General features: G+C 37.0%; 1 protein-coding gene across 4 annotated transcripts in view; it reads right to left on the bottom strand.

Moving 5' to 3' along the window:
* The window catches only part of slc25a12 (solute carrier family 25 member 12), a 205,096-nt gene that overhangs the window by 75,885 nt on the left and 106,420 nt on the right, over window positions 1-22,791 (bottom strand). For 2 of the 4 annotated variants that reach the window (XM_069935706.1, XM_069935707.1), the window contains one exon: window positions 18,367-18,420. In XM_069935706.1, coding sequence (XP_069791807.1) covers window positions 18,367-18,420 — 54 coding nt within the window. Of the gene's footprint in view, window positions 1-18,366; window positions 18,421-18,777; window positions 18,918-19,052; window positions 19,138-22,791 lie in introns of those variants that run through there. The other 2 variants (XM_069935708.1, XM_069935710.1) reach the window with 2 other exon arrangements.

Consider the following 22,791-nt stretch of genomic DNA (forward strand, 5'->3'; position numbering starts at 1 on the left):
GCTGTTTCCATTTTGAATAATCATAGGCCAGGGATTCCCACAAGTCAATTTACACTCTTTAAATGTGACTTTTAAGAACATCATGAATTTTCTTTTCAAAATGTCAGAATATTCCTGTTCCTATCAACTGAGAAGTCAAAGATTTTTGCAGTTTAGAGAAATTATTTTTATAGTGACCGATTTATTTTGGACTTGACACAGTGAAGATCATATCCACTGAAATTCCAGCTGTACAGAATCCACAGTACAATCTGAAAAGTAGTTCTTCAGCCATTGAATGAAAGCAGGTAGTTGTGCTGGTTTAGCCACAACCTTTTATGTATCTATGTAACCTTAGTGGTCACCAGACTGAAATTTACCACCTTTCTTGAAAACGGTGATGAATGAATGTCATGTAGGTGTGCCAACAGTGGGGATAGGCATGAGGCAGAGAGTACTGCATCACTGACACTTTGGCCAGCAACTACTGCTGAGGGAATTCCACTTAGCAATGATTCAATGAGGAGGAAGCTTGACAGAATACATTTGCTACGAGTCCAGAGGACTTCAAAACCCAGCAGCATAGAAATTCACGAAGACAAATGGTTACTTAAACAAAAGTTGCTTTTTAAAAGTCTTTAAACATTAAAAAGAAACAGGATCAATCTTGAACTTACTACTATTAACTTAACTTCATCCCCTTCTAATTCTAAGCACATGTGTATGTTCAAGAAAGTTCTTTGATTCACAGTCCAATCTCACTTCTCACTCCTTCAAGTTCACCGGTATCAGGCAATTCTTATACTGTGCACAGAATTTAACATTTATGAATTTTCACCAGGCTCTGGTGCTTAGAGTTAAATAGTTACTGCTCAGAAAGGTTCTCGTTGGTTTCAGAGAGAGAATTGTTGCTCGTTGGACACACACAAACTGATTCCCTTAAATCAGCCACTTCTGTGTCTTGTCGAAGAAACTTGCCTCATCATGGGTTTTCCAAATGATAACCTCTTCTTCCAGGTCATCACAGAGTTCCTCTTGTTTCCAGCTATTTCCTCTTGTAAGGACCACAAGAGAGTTTTGAACAGGCTGAACTCAGAACTCACAACCAGTCTTCAAAATGGGGTTTTCAACAAGCTTGCAGCCTCAAAGGCCACTGCAGAACTCTCTCCTCTCTCTAAAAGAGAAATCCTGTTTGGTCTTTTCTCTCTCTCTCTCTGCTTGCAAAACCACATGACCCCTCTTAGAACAGAAAACTACAACCAGACAGATTCAGTTGGAGCCTGGCCATCTGTTGCTTCAAAGACAATAGTCCATTTACACCTACTTCTGAAGATTCCTTCCAAAGTAGTTTCAATGTCTTTGCGAAGGCACCTGGAGCCTGGATGTCTGATTTGAGCAAAGCTCTGGCATTTTAAAGTAGATGTATTTTGTAAGTATCGGTTTGTGAAGTGACCTACAATCTATCTCTTTTAAAGACATATTAATATACAACATACTCCATAACACAAAGAATAAACTTAACAATAACAGAAAGGATAACTGGGGTCTTCCTCCTCCTCCTCCCACCTCCCATTGACGTGATCTATTAGGATTGCTGTTTGAAGGGAACTCGCAAAATTATTGAGGACCCCCTACCACTCAGCTGGGCAGCATAGTTGATGTAGCGGTTAGTGCAATAAGGTTTACGTAATGAGGAAAAAAGCCATAAAATTCTCCAGGATCTATTACAATAGTATAGAACACAGCACAGTACAAGCCCTTCAGCTCTCGATGTTGTGCCAACCCATAAATGCATCAAATGCTGCCCTTTAAGGTCCACGTCAGCTGCAGGCTCGTTTGTGGCTGACAAGTCCGGGTATAGGAGTATTTTTTTGGAATATTTTATTTATGAAATACTGTAGTGATACTGTAGTGCTGGGCACAGCCAAATAAGACTTAGCCACCACGTTGAAAGTCGTTAATGACTGTTTTTATTCAAATTCCGCGCGCTCCCTTTTAAGGGCAGCATGAGCTCAGTCACCTGGTGCATTGTGACGTCATAATCGCTGTCCCAGGCGCGAACTGGGCAGGAGAACTTGAGGGTGGTTGGCTTGGGGAACCACTGAACGGCCGCGACCTTCTCTGGTGCCGGGCCAGCACCTGCTGATGAGACGGGGTACCTGAGGAACTGCAGCGTCTGCTTGCCGAACTGGCACTTGGCCACGTTGACCGTCACATTGAACTCCGCCAGTCAGGCAAACGGTACGGAGGTGGGCCTTGTGCTCTTCGCGATTGCGGCTGGCGATAAGGATATTGTCCAGGTAGATAAACACAAAGTCCAAGTCCCTACCCACTGCGTCCATGAGACACTGAAAAGTCTGAGCCGCGTTCTTGAGGCCGAAAGGCATACACAGGAATTCAGAGGCCAAAGGGGGTGATGATCGCCGTCTTGCCAATGTCCTTGGGGTGGACCAGGACCTGATAATACCCCACACCAGATTGACCTTGGAGAAGACTTGCACACCATGGAGATTGGCCGAGAAGTCTCAAATGCGTGGAACCGGGTACCTGTCCGGTGTGGTCACGTCGTTCAAACACTGGTAATTGCCGCAGGGTCTCCAGCCCCCAGAGGATTTGGGGACCATGTGGAGAGGGGATGCCCAGGCGCTGGCCGAGTGATGGACGATCCCCAACTCCTGCAGCTGGGAAAACTCCTCCTTTGCCAGCTGCAGCTTCTCGGGTGGAAGTCGTCTGGGCTTGGTGTGCAGCAGTGGGGCCTGCTTGGAGAGATGGTGGTATACCTCATGCTAGGGTAAGGTGGTGCTGAATCGTGGTTGAAGGATGGTGGGGAACTCATGGAATATGTTCGAATACTCATCCCTAGAAGTGGCAATGGAGGCGATCTCGGGCCTGCAGGGGTTCGTGGCGTCCAGACGCACCGAATGGAAGGTGCAAGCATTGACCAGTCTCTTGCCCTTCATGTTGACCAACAGTCTGTGTGCCCTCAGGAAGGTGGACCCTAACAACGCAATACCCACTGAGGCCAACACAATCTTCCAGCGGAATTTCTCTTTCCCAATCTGGATCTGCACCCTGCGGGTACCGAAGGCCTTGATGGTGGAACCGTTGGCTGCCCGCAGGGTGGGACCACAAGATCGGTTGCGTGTCTCGAGGGCGGTGGGGGGGGGGCAGGACACTCAGCTCCTGTGTCCACCAGGAAACATCGCTGGTGGACTTGTCGGTAATGTGAAGGAGGCTGTCCAGGTGGCCAGCCGTCGCAGCAATCAACAATGTCTGGCCGGATTGTTTCCCCTGGTAGTCACATGGTTGTCAGTACTTACAAGCTTGCGCTCCCCAGCGTTGACAGTAAAAGCACCAGGTGGAATGGTGCTCCTCTGGCTTGTGCTTGGGGGAGTGTTGTGACTGGCTGGCTCTTGGTCGTGCAACCTGAGGGTTGCTTCATTCTCCCTCTTGGTGCGCCAGAGGGTGTCCGCTCGGGATGCGACTCAGCATGGATCCATGAAGTCCTCAGCCACCAAGAGTAGTTGGATGTCCCCAGGCATCTGCTCGAGGAAGAGCTTAAGGAATAGAAAACAAGGTTTATGATCCTCCGCCAGCGCCAGCATCTCATCCATTAGGGCCGATGGTGTGCGGTCCCCAAGCCCGTGAGGTGCAAGCGCCTGGAGGCACGATGCTGAGGGGAGAGCCTGAAAATGCCAAGGAGAAGGTTCTTGAGGGCTGGATGTTTACCCTTGGCTAGTGGGTTGTGTATTAGATCGTCCATCTTAGCTGCAGTTTCTTCGTCCAGCACGCTCACAACGTGGTAGAACTTCGTGGCATCTGCTGAAATGTCCCTCAGTTGAAACTGTGCCTCCGCCTGTCCGATCCATGTACACGGGCGATGGGTCCAGAAGGGTGGCAGATTGATGGCAACGGCGTTGATCTTTGCTGGATCCATGTTCTTGAGACTAGAGGGGCATCTGGGCTCAACGGGGTCACCAATGTAATACTGGACACAGCCAAGACTCAGCCACCACATTGAAAGTTGTTAATAACTGCTTTTATTCAAATTCAGCACGCGCCCTTTTAAGGGCAGCATGGGCACAGTCACCTCGTGCATTGTGTCATCATAATCGCTGCCCATAATCGCTGCGCAGGAGACGAGGCAGAGAGAAACTCTGACAGCGCCATCTCCCCATGGCTGCCCCACCACGTGGCACTACATGCGGGGCCGGTTCGCCATGAGAGAGTGTGCTGCTGCAATACATACATTAAAAAAAACAATTAATACTTATAATCCTGGGGGGGGGAAGGTGCCACATGACGTGGGGCTAAACTTGAATTTTCTACTCTCTCTCCGAAAGTTTTTAAAGAGGTAAGCCTGAACTGACTGCAATAAAATAGAAGAGGAAGCTATCGGAAGGCCTACAAAACAATAAACAATGCCACCTAAGAAAGATAAACTGACTGTTACTTTTCAATAATAAACAAGAAAAAGAAGCTGATAAAGAAGATTGGCCTACCTTGAAGAAGGATCCTGGAGCTCTCCAGAAGGCAGGTGCCCGTGCTGGCAGACCTGGAGCTGGGGAGACCTTGGACATTGCTGTGCAAGATCTCCCCCAACAATGGCCAACTTCCATGGGTGAAGAAGTAACACTGCGCATACGCGAGGAGGAACAGAGGAAATTTTTTAAAAAGCTCAAGAAGCCTCCAGCTCCAGTGATCAAAAAGAGGAGCAGGAAGAAGAAGAAATGTATGTTGAACACAGCTTTGGCCAAAAAACAGGAGAAAATAAAGGAGTCTTATATATCTACAATGGAAATTAATATGTTTATGGATTCTTTCCAGCAAGCTTTGTTACAGTTAACAATGGAACTTAAAAAATGTAATGAGAGTATAATTGAAAATAATGGTTCTACGGAGAAGGTGGAGAGAATGCTGTTGCAAATGGAACAAAAATTTGAAGTGATGGACACAAAAACTAAAGGTAATTAATTTGAAATTCAGCATGTTAAAGAGCAAATGAAGAAAGTTCAAGCTGAGGCGGCTGCAATTAAATAACAATTAAACTAAAAAAATTGTTTTGTTAGAAAATTTTAGAAGAAAAAATAATATAAAAATTGTTGGACTTAAGGAAGGTGACAAAGGACAAAATATGAAGAGATTTCTACAATGTTGAATTCCACAAACTTTGGAGGTAACTGGATTTCAAGGAGATATTGAGATTGAAAAAGCTCATCGAGCATTACGACCTAAACCACAGCCAGATCAGAAGCCTCGTTCGATTCTGGTCAAGTTGCTTAGTTATGAAGTGAGGGAGAAGATCTTGGAGCTGGCTGCGAAGCAAGCGAAGGAGAGACAATTGCCACTGATTTATTGTAAGATTTTCTTTTACCCTGATACAAGCTTTGACTTGTTGAATAAAAGAATTTAATGCTGTTAAAAATCTGCTGTGCAAAAAAGGTTACACTTTTGTTTTAAGGAATCCAGCAGTATTAAAAGTTTTTATTCCTGACGGTAAAAATAGATTTTTTTTTTTTTACAGAACCCAATGAAGTGAAAGTCTTTGCAGATTTGTTGCCTGAGAAAATGAGACGAGAACTGGGAGATATTTGAAGCGAGAGGAAATGGAAAGATTGCAGTTGGGGATGAATAATGAAATGATTCAAGTTTTAGGAGGAGAGAGAATATTAGAGAGGACAGTTTTTACCCGATAGATCCGTGTTAAAAAATGAATTGATCATTGTAAGTTTGAGTTGATTTGAGGCATAAGAGATAGTAATAATTTTGGGGGAGTTAGGGAGAATATGAGCTTGGCCTGCGTGGAATCTAGTGGGTGGGTGTGGTTTTCGATCACAACTTCTATAGGCCAGTGGTGTAAAGACACACTGTTAGTAATGTGTGCCTTTTGGGGGGGGGGGGGGGGGCATAGAGTTTCTTTCTTTGTTTCCTTTCTTTCTTCTCATTAATACACCTAAATTTAATAATTGTAATATGACATATTTAATTAGAATTTTGGATGTGGGAGGAGTGGAGATGGAAAGTTGGACGGTTATTGGATTTTATGAGTTTAGATGGGTGATAAATTGAATTGTTAGTATTAACATTAATGGGATTCAGAATCAAATAAAGCAGAAAAATTATTAGTTATATGAAAAAATTAAAACAGACATAGCTTTTTTTTTAAATACAGGAAATGCATTTGACGGAAAAAGATCAATAATTAAAAAGAGATTGGTTATGAATAATGATAATGATAGCATCATCTTTTAATTCCTAGAGGTACAGCAATATTAATTAATAAAAATTTACCAGTTAAAATATTGGATATTAATATAGATGTAGCGGGGAGATACATTATGTGAATTGTCAGATTTATTCAGAACAATGGACCTTAATGAATGCATATGCACCAAATGTAGATGATGGCAAATGTATGCAAAATGTCTTCATGAATTGATCAAATGCCAAGGGAAAGTTATATTGGGAGGGGATTTTAATTTTGCTTTAGACCCTAAATTAGATAGAATGGTGAAAAATAAGGTAGAAAAAATGGTAACAGATATGATTAAAGTTATGGATTTACTGGATATATAGAGAAAAATCCACCCAGATGAAAGAATTATTCTTTTTATTCTTTTCGATTTAAAACATATTCATGGAGAGATAGGTTTTTGTACTCTTATATTGAAGTTGTGCAGAAAATAAAGAGTGGAATATCAAATGCGCGTTTTATCAGATCATTCACTTTTAATTTTGTCTATTTCATTGGAAAAAGAACAAAAGGTAGGTTATAGATGGAGGTTAAAATGAACATTTTTTCCTAGAATACAATATTTGTTTCAATCATCGCACATTCAAGCACGAGAATTTTTCTTTCTAAACTTGAATAAAATAATACATGAATTTCTTTGGAAAGGTAGGATGTTAAGAATTGGTTTAGAAAAATTAATGTGGAAATTTGATCAGGGTGGACTAAGACTACCAAATTTTAAGAATTATTTTAAAGCAGCTCAATTGAGGTTTTTGACCTCCTGTTATCAACAGGGTGAAAAACCAGCTTGGATTCAAATAGAAATGAATAAAATTGGTGAAACTGTTCCAGAGTTAATTTTGTATAAATGAGTCATTTAACAGAACTAAAGATTTTTCTGTATTGAAACATATATTAAATATATGGAATAGAATTCATATTGAGATAAGAATTAAAATTACCAAAAATGTTGTTAAAACAAAATCAACTTCCTTTTACTTTATTTGATAATTGATATAGTAAAGGTATACAGAGAATAAAAGATTGTTTTTTTAGGATCTTTTTTCTTAATTTTTGATCAATTAAAAGATAAATATAATATACGTAATAAATCAATTTTTGCATACTATCAATTTTAAAAGTATTTGAAAAAGAGACTGGGAGCAGATTTGAGACTCCCTAAACAAAGTCAATTCGAAGAAAAAAGATTTATATAAATCAAAAACGGGAGGGAGAAAGATTTAAATATACAAATTCAGGAGTAGTTTTGGTCAAAATTATGTTATGAAAGTGTTACGAATACAGTAAATGTTAGATATCAAATTGTTCAATATAATTTTCTTCATCAATATTATACTCCACATAAATTAAATGGACTTAATTCAAATTATTCAAATAAGTGTTTTCGATGTGCAAAAGAAATAGGGACTTTTTTTGCATTCAGAGTGGTCTTGTGAAAAAGTGGAAAGGTTTTGGAATGAATTGAATTTATGATTAGGGCAAATTATGAAGATAAAGATATCAAAGGATCCAAGAATATTTTTACTTGGAGATAATTAAGAAAAGGATATAAAATTGAAATTGGACAAATACTAAGAATTTTTTTTAAAGTATTGCGATAGCAATTGCAAAGAAATGTATAGTGATATCATGGAAAGATGATAGAGAAGTGTTATTAAGTAGATGGAATAATGAGATGCAAAATTGTATACCTTTGGAAAAAATTACGTATAGTTTAAAGAATCGAGTTGAAAATTTTTATAATATTTGGAAACCATATATGGATTTTATGGATAATTTTCCATCCACCATTTCTATCTTATCCACTCCTCTTAATTAGTAATTTTTAATAACAATTAATGATTGCATATGCTAATATTATTGTATATTAAATGGTCAGTGTTTCTTTTCTTTCCTTTTCATACTTTTGGGTGGGGGGGTGGGGAGAAAAAAAATAAGTATTCTTTTTGTATCATTGGATATGGATATTTGATTTAACATTCTATTCATTTTCCCTGCCATGAAGCAAACAATTAAATAAAATTTAAAAAAATATAAAAACAAACTACACCTACTACCTACCCTACTCCCATGTGACCCCTCCCCCCATACCAACTAACCTATTCCCTGTAAAGAAAAAGAACAAGAGGAGATGCAAACCAAAATGACGTAATAATTAATTAATTAATTACCATGGATTAGAGCAGCACCACAACTATGTGGTTGGAGAATTCAAATTTTTAAACCCATATGGTCCAAATAAGGGCTCCAAATTTTACAATAAAAAAGTTATCACGAAAATTATATGTTATTTTTTCTAAAGGAATACAAGATCTCAATTCCATATGCCATCTATATATACTCAAATCAGTCTCATTTTTCCAAGTAATCACTATACATTTTCTGGCTACAGCCAAAGCTAATCTCAAAAATGCAATTTGAAATCTAGTTAATATTAATTCTAAACTCAACTTCTTAATATTACCCAACAAAATTACTGATGGATCTAATATAAATTTCACTTTAAAAATAACTTCTAAATAATCCTTAAATTGCTTCCAAAAACATAACCAAGTAGAATGTAAAAAAAAGAACCTACTTCCATCTAACACCAAAAACATAAATCTGAAAAAATTAAATATCTTAATTTTTATGGAGCTCAATATAATTGATGCATAAAATTATAATGAACTAACCGACACCTTACATGAACAATTTTAGTTATACATAAAGTTTACATAAACTTCTTCAATTATCTTAATTAATAACTATTCCTAAATCTTTTCCCCATTTTAACCTAGATTTATGTAAATCTAACATAGACATTTTATTCCGTAATGATAAATACATTTTAGATACAAATCCCTTCTTCCCACCCTCTGTAAGCAAAATTTCAAATTTAGATTGTCTAGGCAGCCGTAATGTCCAAAATTATCCAATAATAAAGCTTTAATTTGATAATAACAAAAAAGAGTATTTAATGCTATTTCAAATTTTTCTTTCATTCTTTGAAAAGAAATTTAATAAGCTGCTTCATAACAATCTTGTACAGATTTGATTCTTTTTTGATCCCATAATTTCAAAAACTGATTATTAAGTGTAAAAGGTAAAAGCTTATTTTGATATAAGGATATTTTACTTAAAATTACATCATTTATTTTATTCCATAATTCCATTAAATATATCAAAATAGGTGAATTATAATTAGATAAATTAGAATTCCATTTATAAATAAATAATCCATCTCCTTCTCAACAATTTGAGATAATTCAATGATTTCCCATAACAATGACTTTTCCAAATCAAACATTCTATTAATAAACTTTAATTTTTCCGCTTTATAATATATATTTTTTTAATTTGGAAGCAGTAAACCTCCTAATTCATATTTCCATGTTAATTTTTGTAAAGATACCCGTGCCATTTTATCTTTCCATAGAAACTTTCTCACAGTAGAAATCAGAACTTTAAAATTTTTTTTGAGGAATCTTACATGGAAAAGATTGAAAGAAATACTGAATCCTAGGAAAGATATTCATCTTAATACAATTAACTCTTCCTATTAATGTAATTGGTAAGTCTTTCCATCGATTCAAATCATTTTTAATTTTATAAAACGAGGTAAATAATTTAATTCATACAAATGACTAAAATTACTATCTATTTTTATACCTAAATATTTAATTTGATCTGACCATTTAAATTTAACAATATGTTTACAAGAAGTATAGTCCACTTCTGCTAATGGCATGATCTCACTTTTTTTTCCCCAATTAATTTAATAACCTGATATTTTACCATACTGTTCCAACCTATCATTTTAAATAATTCTGAGTTTCTATTAAATAAAATGTTATGAGCCCAGAGGACCCCAACACCCAGCAGCAATAGATATTCACCAAGACAAATGATTACTTACACAAAAGTTGCTTTTTATTATCTTTAAACATGAAAACAGAATCACACTTTAACTTATCACCATGGACTTAACTAATATAACTTAACCCCCTTCTAATTCTAAGCACACGTGTATGCAATGTTCGTGTAAGTTCAGAAAAGTTCTTTGATTCACAGTCCAAACTCACTTCTCATTCATCCAGGTTCACTGGTTGCAGGCAATTCTTATACTGTGAGCAGAATTTAACATTTATGAATTTCACCAGGCTTTGGTGCTTGAAAGGTAAATGGTTACCGCTCAGGAAATTTCTTGTCAGTTTTCAAAGAGAGATTCATTGTACGCTGGACACCCATAACATTTCCTTTTTTTAATAAAATCAGCCACTTCAGGGTCTTGCCGAAGAAACATGCATCCTCAGGGTTCTCTAGATGATAACCTCTTTCTTTCAGGTCATCAGAGTGCCTTTTTGTTTCTCTTATTTCAAGTGAAACATTAGACAGTCAGTCCTCTCTTCTTGCATGAACCACAAGGGCTATGACCAGGCTGAACCAAGCACTCACAACCAGTCTTCCAAATGGGGTTTTCCACAAGCTTGTCAGCTTGTCCTGTTCCAGGCTCAGTTGCTGCTGCAAACTCTAAAACTGTAAGGCTGATACCTCTATCTCTCACACACGAACACACACACACAAAGCCTGTTTCACTCCCTCAGTTGCAAAACCACATGACCCTCCTATAACAGCAAGTTCCACTTCAGACAGAATGCAGCTCCAACAAGTTATTTCATCTATTGCCTTTTTGTAAGCAACAATCTATTAGTGACGTCTCTTGGGCACTCTCCAAAGCTTCTGGGGCCAACATGTCTAGCATGAGCAGAGCTCCAGTATTTTAAATAAAATCTGTTTTAAAGTGTTTGTATGTGACCTACTCTAAAAATCCTGCCCCAATTTATCTTCAAAAAACATATCTATATACTCTGTCATAATAACAAAACATCATTTGCAAATAAATTAATTTTAAATTCATCAGACTTCAATTTACTACCATTAATATTATTATCTTGCCTTATCATCTGAGCCAAAGGCAAAAAGAGCTTGTGACAGGGGGCAGCCTTGTCTAGTAGATCTATTCAATGTCCATTCATCACAACTCTAGCAGTAGGATTTTTGTATAAAGCCTTAATCCAACCAATAAATATTGGTCCAAATTAAATTTTTCCAAAACTTTAAATTAAAAACTCCATTCTACTCTGTGAAATGCCTTTTCTGCATTCAATGAAATAACCATTGGAAGGTTGGCTTCCTCCCAAGAAGTATTAATCAAAGAAATCAATTTCACATTATCCTCTGAGTAATGATTTTTAATAAATCCAGCCTGATCCAAATGAATCAAAACGGTAAATATTTTGCCAATCGATTTGCTAGAACCTTTGTTACAATCTTATAATCAACATTTAACAACAAAATCCAGTTTTCAAAAGGTCCCGAATAACCGTAATAATTGCCTGAGCAAAAGAATCCGGAAAAGAATAAACTTCTGTCGTCTGTTTCAATACTTCCATCAATAATATAATTAATAAATCTTGAAATTTTTTATAAAATTCAGAAGTAAAACCATCTTCGCCTGGGTATTTCCCATTAGGCATTGATCAGTGCTTTTATAATATCTTTAGAAGTAAAGGGAACATCCATTTATTTATTATCTACACTACTCAAAGTTAAATGAAGATCAGATAAAAAATTTCAATTTTAACTTCATCTTTATCTGATTCAGAAGTATATAATTTTACATAAAATTCCCTAAATACATCATTAATCTCTTGAGGTTTATATATAACAATTGATTCCTTTCTAATAGCATTTATTTATTTTTTTTTTAAACTTGTTACGTGTTTAATTGCCAAGCTAAAACTTTATGAGCTCTTTCCCCTAATACACAATATCTTTGTTTAGTTCTTTGTAATAACTTCTCAAATTTATAAATTTGTAATGTATTGTATCATAATTTCATATTAATCAAATGTACTTTTTTAAAATCTCAGTTGAATTCTGTTGTAAATTTTTTAAAAAATTCTATCTCCTTCTCCAATTTATTAACTTCAGATGAATATTGTTTCTTAATTTTAGATGTAAAATTAATAATTTGTCCTCTCAAATACGTCTTCAAAGCATCCCATAAAACAAATTTACTATTAACTGAATCCATATTTATTTTCAAAAACTGCTGTATTTGTTCCCACATAAAATTACAAAATTCTACATTTTTTAACAACAGAGTTGAATCTCTATCAATGCATAGTATCAATCTTTTCTAAACCTGTACCTGTTTTTAATAATCTGACAATGTTCTACTCTTATATTGGCTAATACAACATGACCTTGTAATTGTGCTGATATCAAAAATAAATCTTTTCTAGAATAAGAGTCATATCGAAATGAATAAAATGAAAAATCTTTCTCCTTTGGATTTAATCTCCTCCATATAATCGACTAAATTTCATATCTTTCATTAACATTATCATGTGTTTTGACAATTTAGTCCTAATTAGTTTTTGAAGATTTATCCAATAATAATCATCCCCCCATATGCTTGATTCAAATTAAAAAAATAATCTAACATAAATTTCTCATCTTCTACATTAAGAGCATAAATGTTCAAAGTCCATAATTCAGAATAAATTTTACAATTTACAACTAAAAGTCTACCAACTGATTCAGATTCCAACTTAAATGACAATTTATTAATCAAAACAGCTACACCTTTTGCTTTAGAATTAAATGAAGCTATAACCTGACCAACCCAATTTCTTTTTAATTTCTATGTTCCTTCTCAGTTAAATGAGTTTCTTGCAAAAAAGTAATGTAAATTTTCAGTTTTTAAATGTCAAAACTCTTCAAAATTTAAATTAGTCATCACCTTAATTTTCCTCAAAAATCTCCATGCTACATGTAGTGCTACTCCAATCCATCGTCAATATAAAAAAATACATCTCTTCAAAAGAAATAGAAAGAAAAAACCCCAACAACAAAAAAAAAGTACTGTACCACAGTACTACCTTCCTCAATGACACGGGAAGTGACTAATGCCACAAAGTGGCCAACGACTTCGGAAGGAGAAGCAAACAAAACCACTTCCCCCGAACAGATCAATAAAAAACAGTAAATAAATAATTTCAAGTATGATAAGATTCCTCCAAATCTCCATTAACTTGATGATCATCAATGCCAATTTCAACCAACTGTTGACATTCCCTCTCTTGCACACCATTCTTCTCCTCTTGAGCTGGTTTGAATTGGTGAGAAAGTCTAGACTTTTCTTCTGTTTATTATCAGGCAAAGAATTAGCAAATGCAAGAGCTTCAGTTTCGTCACTAAAAAAAAAACTGGGATTTAAAATCTCCATAAAAAAACTAAGAACAGCAGGGTATCGAAAAACAAATTTATATCCTTTCTTCCACAAAACAGCTATGGCAGAATTAAACTCTTAGCGATATTTAATAACAGCTTGACTCAAATCTGCTTAGAAAAAAACGATTATTCTTAACCACCAAAGGACCTTGATTTTTTTCTTGCATTCTGAACTGCAAACCGTAAAATCCGTTCTCTATCTTGATAGCGCAAACACCTGATTAATACAGAGCGTGGCAGTTGTCCAGGAAAGGGCCTCTTTCTAATTGCTCTATGAGCACTATCCAGCTCTAAACCATTTGGAAAATATTCGTTTCCCAAAACGTCAGGAATCCATTTCTGAAAAAATTGTACTGGGTCTACCCCTTCAAATCTTCAGGTAGTCCAACAATTTTAAATTACTCCTTTGACTCTGATTTTCCAAAGCATCAATCTTCTTCAATAAATCATTTTATTGAATTTCCCAACCGGTAAAAGAATCCTCCATCTGACCCATCCTTTCTTTACGTTGCTCAACATCATCACGACAATCATGAAAATCCTCTTCAATCTTCTTCACTTCATCCTGTACTTTATCTACCAGCTTCACACATTTTGCCACATCAGACTTGATAGTTACCATTGCTTCCTTCATACCAGTAAATTGACTATTCAAAGATGAAAAACCTTGGTTCATTTGCTTTGACATAATTTCAATTTGTTAAGACAAAGTATCCAATTGAACTGCAGAATCTGGATAATGAGGAGTTTCAGACTTCTCCTGAACATATTTAGATAAGGGCCGACCCTTGTATATCAGTCTCCTCTCTGACTTGCTCTTCCTCATTTCCACTGACAACTTCACCTTCTTCCTCTGTTGAAAGTGACTGGATCTCGACCCGACTGTAGGGTATGGTCCTCTCCCTCAGTGGTCCAGCATTGCTGGGCTGCGAGAGATCAGTCCCCTCTGCACCACGGGCCAAACTTGATGTAACGCACATGCGTGAAGTTTTGCGCATGCACAGTTGTTCTTCATGGTCTGGAGGAAGACATCTCAAGGCTCCAGCGCCACCTTCGCTGGCGCTCCGAGGAATCAGTGTTGGAGTCATCTGTACCTTTCCCGAAGATAGTCTCTGTGGACACGGATGGTGAGAAATCGAGTCTCCAGGCTCCATCTCGAAGGTAGGGCCAAGTTCTTCAGTAGTTGGTGGTTGTTTCTGGGTCTTTTTAAAAATTATTTGAGACTTTATTTTCCTCATTATTAGTTAACAGTGCTTTATAAAAATATTTAATATTTTTAAAAAACAACAAAACTTTTTAAATCGGGTTTTTTGCAGTTCTATTGGGAGAAGTGTCCCCTCACGTCTCCCACCTACATCACGCCACACCCTCGGTATAGGAGTATTTTTGAAATATATTCATGTTTCAAGTTTATGTTTCTGTTACGAGTAGAGGTACAGTGAAAAGATTTGTTTTGTGTGCTATCTATCAAGTCTATCCATGCAGAAATGCAGCAGAATAAAATACAGAATAATGAGTAGAAATACAGTGAGAGATTAGTTCAAACAGCACAAGGGCAACATTATTTTATGACCAAGGTTTATTCAATGTTCAGATAGTAGCACGAAAGAAACTGTCCTTGAAGCTAGTGATGTATGATATCACAATCTTGAAACTTCTTCCCAATGAGAGAAGGGAGAAGAAAATGTGGCTGAGGTGAAATTAACCATTTAATATATTGGCTATCTTATGAGGCATAAAAACCTTCCTTAATCTCTGACCCTAAAAAACGGATTTGATTCAGGGTAATAATGGCGGGACATGGATTTGATTCAGGGTAATAATGGCGGGACATGGATTTGATTCAGGGTAATAATGGCGGGACATGGATTTGATTCAGGGTAATAATGGCGGGACATGGATTTGATTCAGGGTAATAATGGCGGAACATGGATTTGATTCAGGGTAATAATGGCGGGACATGGATTTGATTCAGGGTAATAATGGCGGGACATGGATTTGATTCAGGGTAATAATGGCGGGACATGGATTTGATTCAGGGTAATAATGGCGGGACATGGATTTGATTCAGGGTAATAATGGCGGGACATGGATTTGATTCAGGGTAATAATGGCGGGACATGGATTTGATTCAGGGTAATAATGGCGGGACATGGATTTGATTCAGGGTAATAATGGCGGGACATGGATTTTATTCAGGGTAATAATGGCGGGACATGGATTTGATTCAGGGTAATAATGGCGGGACATGGATTTGATTCAGGGTAATAATGGCGGGACATGGATTTGATTCAGGGTTATAATGGCGGGACATGGATTTGATTCAGGGTAATAATGGCGGGACATGGATTTGATTCAGGGTAATAATGGGGGACATGGATTTGATTCAGGTAATAATGGAGGGACGTGGATTTGATTCAGGGTAATAATGGAGGGATATGGATTTGATTCAGGGTAATAAAATAAGCCAAGTGATCAAATACATCAATGGAAAAAAACAATGATAATTGAATCATAGGGTTTAGCTTAATAACGGAGAGGGATAGGAGAAATCCAAAGAACTAAACTGGGAGAAGGACAATTTCAGTGGAGTGGGACAAGACTTGGTCAGGATAAAAATAAACTATCAATTACAGGTAAAATTTTAATGGCACACAATCAGTGATCTTTAAAGAGATGTTTCTGGTACAATTAGGTACACCATAACATGCATGAAAGACAAGGGAGCTAGCTATGAATGACAAAAAGGTAAAGAAATGAAGGTAGCATGGTGAGTGAATGTCTAATGAGAAAAATACAAATCGTGAAAATCTGAAACCAAGATAATAAATGCTGTAAATATCCAGCATCTACAGATAAAGAAACAGATTGAATATTTTAAGTAAATGACTTTTCATCAGAACTCAAAACAAACACAAATCTTTCATTTCTAGGTGGTGCAATTATTACAATGCTATTACAGCTTCAATGACTCAATTTCACAGCTGCCACTGTCTATAAGAGTTTGTGCACTCTCTGTATCTGTGTGGGTTTCCTCTGGGTTCATGGTTTCTTCCTATGTTCCAAAATGTAAAGGGTTAGTAGGTTAATTAGTCACATGGGCATATTTGGCAGCGCAGGCTTGTATTGAAGGTCCTGTTGTCATACTCCATCTCTAAACCTCCAAAAAAGCTTTCCAGATGATGTGATAGAGGAGTGTAAATGGAAAAGAATAAAAACCATATTCAAAGAGAGTGCAGACATGGGAGTTAAAGGCAAGCTATTCAACTTAATGTCTATTCCAGGGAAGCTTTTGCAAAAAAGGATAAATGAAAATATTAAAACCCACATGTTGAAAGTTGATAAAGGAAAACAATCCTAAAATGTTAAGAGACAAATAGTGTTTCACTGATTACCGGTAATTTCATTGATGAGATAGTAAGCGATTGATTAAGGGAATGTATTAAGTGTCATCTACAATGATTTTCAGAGGACTATTCAGTATCAGTAAATGCTAGTCAGTTCAAGATCTTTCTTCATTATCCTCTACAGAGAAATGCAAATTATCAGTTATCCAGCACTCCAGGCAAAATTCTCCAGGCAAAAGTACAAAGAACATGCACAACATTTGTAATTTGATCACCATTTTTTCCTTGCTTGAATGTTCAAACATGATCAACTTCATCATAAAATAAACATAATACACTCAAAATTCCTTATCTACTTTGATTTTTTTTAATATTGTTTGATCTGCTGAGTTACTTCACATTGAGTACTTTCATAATTTGATTTTCAAGTAACAATATTTTTTGTCTTTGTAATAATGCATCCAACTTCTCCCTAGGACTGGTCCTTTTACTTCATTTTATAAACATTGTTATTATTTGCAGACTAGAAAATACATTTCTCCACCCTCAGCATTTCCATTCTTTATATTAATGTTTCAAATGTATTTGTGAGGAAATATTGAAGATGAAAAATTGTGTACTTGAGCCTTAAAAGGTGATGGAAGCAGGAATTCACCACTATTTTAAAGTTTTGTCCCTTTCTAATTTAGCAAGGTAAATCCACAGTAAATCAAGTGGAATACTAGAACAAATTGCAAACATCCATTGAAAAACTTGGTTCAAAAAGTACTTGTTCACACCAAGACTGTACAGTTGTCTGAAGAAGTCAGTCAGACTAAAGTCTCAGGGAATTTTAAGGATGTTACTTCCTTGTTACAATACTTTAGAATATGTTGCCATTTTTGCTTTGGCTATATTTATATTCCAATTGTCTAAGGCAAGCATTCTACGACGTTATTTTTGCTGATTAGAAAAAAATATTTTTAATTTTTCTGAGGTCTGAAGAGAAAGAAAAAACAAGAATTACCAAAATCTTCTTCATATGAAAACTCACTCTTAAATATATTGCAACTTTGGAAAGAATTGGTATGATGAAATACAGCATCAGAAATTCAAGACTGCGACAGTCAAGTTGAATAACGACTTTGCTGGAAATCAACTTCGATAATGAAATGAATACAAATCTTAAATACTGACCGAATATTGTCTTCTGATGTACATTATAAATGTTCACTACTTTCATCACCACAAACATAAGGGAAAAATGTCACTGCAAAGCCAAATTTCTTAATGACACAGCCAAGACAGTTGAACTAATGCTCTCAACTCACAAACCTAGATTAAAATAATACCATTAGCGTGAATTTTTTAAAAAGCAGTACAACACAACTTTAAAGTGCAGTATGTTTATTTGAAAGGAAAATTATCTGTGCTTTATTATCTCCAAATGTGAAATCAACACTATATATTAGCAGCTAAAATACAAAGTATAGTTTATTCAACAAAGTTCACAAGTACTTCAATTACCTTCAAAAATACAGCCTTTAAATCGCTGACCTCTGCCCTTTTTGTAGACTGTACCTGAAAAAAAATTGTCACTGTGATAAGAATTTATCTTGAAAAATAAACATTATAAAGGCATTTATTCTATTAAAGTACTTCATTTCTCTCTACACCATTTAAATGACCTTTAAACTAGTGATCTTTTGTCCATTATTTGTAATGACACACGCTTGAAATTAATGAACCCCCTTTTTGCAATAGAATCCGCAAATGATCCTTAATCAAGCACATCGAGTTGAAGATAACACAGGAACTACCATAGACTTTATTCTAAATTCAATAGACTGTTTTCCTTCCGACAGGTCGAATTGGAACTAATAGTACAGCATTTTAAGAACTGTATTAATTTATGGTCACATCAAAAACACAACTTACAATTTAATAGCTTTACGTTAAGATGTTTAGTAACATTAATCATTTCCGTTCATTACAATGATTGTAACGTTAATTTAAGGCCAGGCAGGCGCAAGGCCTGTAAACCACAATCACAAGGTAAAAATAAACCAGATTAGCATTCCGTTTGCTTAAAATATCCTGCAAAGAAACGTGTACTGCAACCAGTTGCATCATCTTAAAAATTAATCCGAAAATTATTCAATTCCAACTGTTCTAAACCCTAATATTATAAGAGTTATTCTCAGTTGTGTCACCTTGACCGCCATGCTGCAGCTGTGATGTCACTGAACGCTGTGATGCCAACGCGCAAGCGCAAGCAGGCGCGCTCCCGCGCCCGCGCCCCGGGGGGGGGCGGGGGAGGATGAGGGACGGAGCTGTCCCTTGAGCTCTGGTCCTTGTCGATGCGGCCGCCCGCGCCTTGGCTCCTGGTCCGTACGGAATAATAAAACTGGCTCAGACCGAGCGGAATTCGGTCATGAGCCTCGAGCTCGACTCTCGTGAGTTGTTTGGATGATTCTCGCTCTTCGCCTGCATCTCCCTGTCCCTTACTTTTCCAGTGGTGGACGAGGATTGCAGCTTCTGTGCTCCAACCAAGTGAGGGATACTGGAATGTTAGGAGTCCAGAGATACTGGAAGCAAGTGCCAATTAAGAGTAAAGTATTATGGGTTAACTTAAGGTGAAGGGATACTGAATGTGAGGAGTCAAGCAAGTGCTCATTAGAGATGAAGTATTATGGGTTAAATCAGGGTGAAGGGATGCTGGAATGAGAGGAAGGGTTGTAAAAGTGTAATCTTCAAAACAGGATGACAAGTAGATAGCTTTAGCAAGTCTTAGGGATTGATTAATGAGTGAAGAACAAAGACATGATACTTCTCTGGCTAACACAGGAAGACACATAAACTGATAAGAAGTTAGAATCCACGTGGGCATAATTACCTAATGCTAAACCAATCCAGGAGGCAGAAGAATGTTGGGGGGAAGGTATCTCTGTACTGAAATGAACTGTATAAAAGTTGGGTCAGCCCCGGTATCTGTGTGTATTCCCAGGGTAAGGGGAAGCACCCAACTTTGCATTGTTGTATAATAAATGTTCTTTGTTCTCAATTTTTGTCTCGAGCAAATTCTGTGAAGGTACTTCTGTTTCTCACAAAGGGAAGATAAAAAAAAACCCACATGGTTTACCGAAACCAACGTGTATCTGGGCTGGGGAGTGACGAGTTATTATTATTAATGAAAGGTGAACTCATTGGTTCATTGATGGGAACTGCAGCAAAACTCCGCTCTCCAACTATTAGGATAGACCAGCATTTGGCTCAGGAGTGATGTTTGCCACATTTTCTTGTAACTCGGTCGAGCTCCAGGTTCATGGAACATGACAGCACCATTAATTTTTTTTCCCGCCTAGACCCATTGACCTGCTCCCAGCCCATTGCCCTCCCTACCTCTCCCATCAATCATCCTGTCCAAATTTCTCTTAAATGTTAAAATTGAGCCCATATTCACCACTTCAGCTGGAAGTTAAGTTCATTCGTTCCACACAACCACCACTCTGAGAAGAAGTTACTCCTTGTGTGCCTGTGGTGCCTCGCCGTACTGCAGGCATGACCTTGCTGGCCTGCCTTCCAATACCTGGGGATCCTCCCCATAATGGCCCTAGTCTCCTCCCTTCATACCTGCCTTGGATGTGTGCCAGCAGCATTTAGAGGCATGCCAAGGTTTTCTGGTTATTAAAGCTTTTGACTTCTTGCTTCGTGTCTGCTGGTGGTCATTGATTGTGCCACAGTTTCCCCCTAAACTTTTCCCCTTTCACTCTTAACCCATGTCCTCTGGATTGAATCTCTTCTTCCCTCAGTGGGGAAAAAACCTATCTACATTTACTCCGTCTATTCTCCTCATAATTTTAAATGCCTCTATCAAATCTCCCCTCATTCTTCTACATTCCAGAGAGTAAAGTCCTAACTTGTTTAACTTTGCCCTGTAACTCAAGTCCGGGCAACATCCTAGTAAATATTCTCTGCAGTCTCTATCTTATTGATATCTTTCCTGTAGTTAAATGACCAAAGCTACATCCAATACTCCAAATTTGGTCTAGTATAACTTTAACATAACATCCCAACTCCTGTACTTGGTACATTGATTTATGAAGGCCAATATGCCAAAGCTCTCTTTATAATCCTATGCACCCGTGACTCTACTTTCAGGGAATTGTGTTTCTGTATTTCCAGATCTCTCTGTTCTACCGCATTCCTCAGTGCTCTACCATTTACAGTGTATGTCCTTTCTTGGTTTGTACTTCCAAAATGCAACATCTCACACTTGTCTGAATTAAATTCAATCTGCCATTTTTCCAGCTGGTCCAGATCCCTCTGTAAGCTTTTAAATCCACCTTTGCTGTCCACAAAACTTCCACTCTTAGTGCCATCTGAAAACTTGCTGAAAATGTTCACTGAAAAATATATTTACTACTGTGTAACTTTATTTTGGAAAATGGAATTAAAATGTATTTGGAAATAACATCTATTTGTCTGTAATATCTTCCAGCCAATAGTACCAAAATTTTGGAGGCTATTAGATTTTAAGATTTACTGTATATGTAACTATATCTCCTGTTGAGAATAAATTGCAACACAAATTGGATGAAGGGCCGACTTCGATGTTGTTTCTTCCATCTGTTTCTAAATTAATGCTTATGTAATTCTATATTGATAACATCTATACTGGATGAAAAGATGGACATGAAAGTTTAAGAGTCATTGTTATATTATGGAAACAGGTAATTTGGCCCAGTTTACCCATGTCAATCAGGTTGTCTTCTTAAGTTAGTCCTGCTTGCCTGCATTTCCCTCAAAAGTTTCCAGTTCATGAACTCAGAGCCAGAGAACATTTCAGCATAAGGCCCTTCAACCCTTCTAGTCTGTGCTAAACTCTTATTCTACCTAGTCCTACTGATCTTCACTCAGTCTATAGCCCTCCATACCCCTCCCATCCATGTATCTATCCACATTTTTCTTAAATGTGAAAATTAAGCTCAAATTCACCATTTCAGTTGGCAGGTTGTTACCACCCTCTCACTACTCTCAGTGTGAAGAAGTTTCCCTTAATGTTCTTCTTAAACTTTTCCCCTTTCACCCTTAATCCATGTACTCTGGTTTTGTATCTCACCTAACCTCAGTGGAAAAAGCTTATTTGCATTTACTCTATCTAACCACTCATAATTTTGTATACTTCTGTCAAATCTTCCCACATTTATCTTCACTGCAGGGAATAAAGTCCTAACCTGTTTAACCTTTCCCTGTAACTCAGTCCCTGAAGTCTGGGTAACATCTAGTAAATCTTCTCTGTACTCTATCTTATTGATATCCTTCCTGTAGTTAGGCAACCAAAACTGAACACAATATTTCAAATTTGGCCTTGCCAATGTCTTGTACAACTTTACCATAACATCCCAATTTCTATACTCAATACATTGAAAACTCTCTTTACAACCATATCTACTGTGATGCCACTTTCAGATAATTATTTGTGTTCCCAGAACCTTCTGTTCTACCACAATCCTCAGTGCCCTACCATTTACCGAGCATGTGCTACCTTGATTTGTCCTTCCAAAATACAACACCTCACACTTGTCTGTATTAAATTCCATCTGCCATTTTCAGCCCATTTTTCCAGCTGGTCTAGATTCCTCTGCAAGCTTTAAAAGCCTTCCTTGATGTCCATGATGCCTCTAATCTTTGTGTCATCTGCAAAATTGCTGATCCAATTTGCCATATTATCATCCAGATCATTGATATAAATGACAAACAACAATGGTCCCAGCACTGATCCACTAGTCACAGGCCTCTGGTCTGAGAAGCAATCATCCACTGCCACTCTCGGGTTTCTTCCCTGGTGCCATCAGATTCTGAATAATCAATGATCCAAATACACTGCTTTACTTTTCCTGCACTATTATTTGTTTATTTATTTTTTATATTGTAATGTTGTAAGGTGGT

Source organism: Narcine bancroftii, chromosome 4 (assembly GCF_036971445.1).
Source record: "Narcine bancroftii isolate sNarBan1 chromosome 4, sNarBan1.hap1, whole genome shotgun sequence".
Taxonomy (NCBI): Eukaryota; Metazoa; Chordata; class Chondrichthyes; order Torpediniformes; family Narcinidae; genus Narcine; species Narcine bancroftii.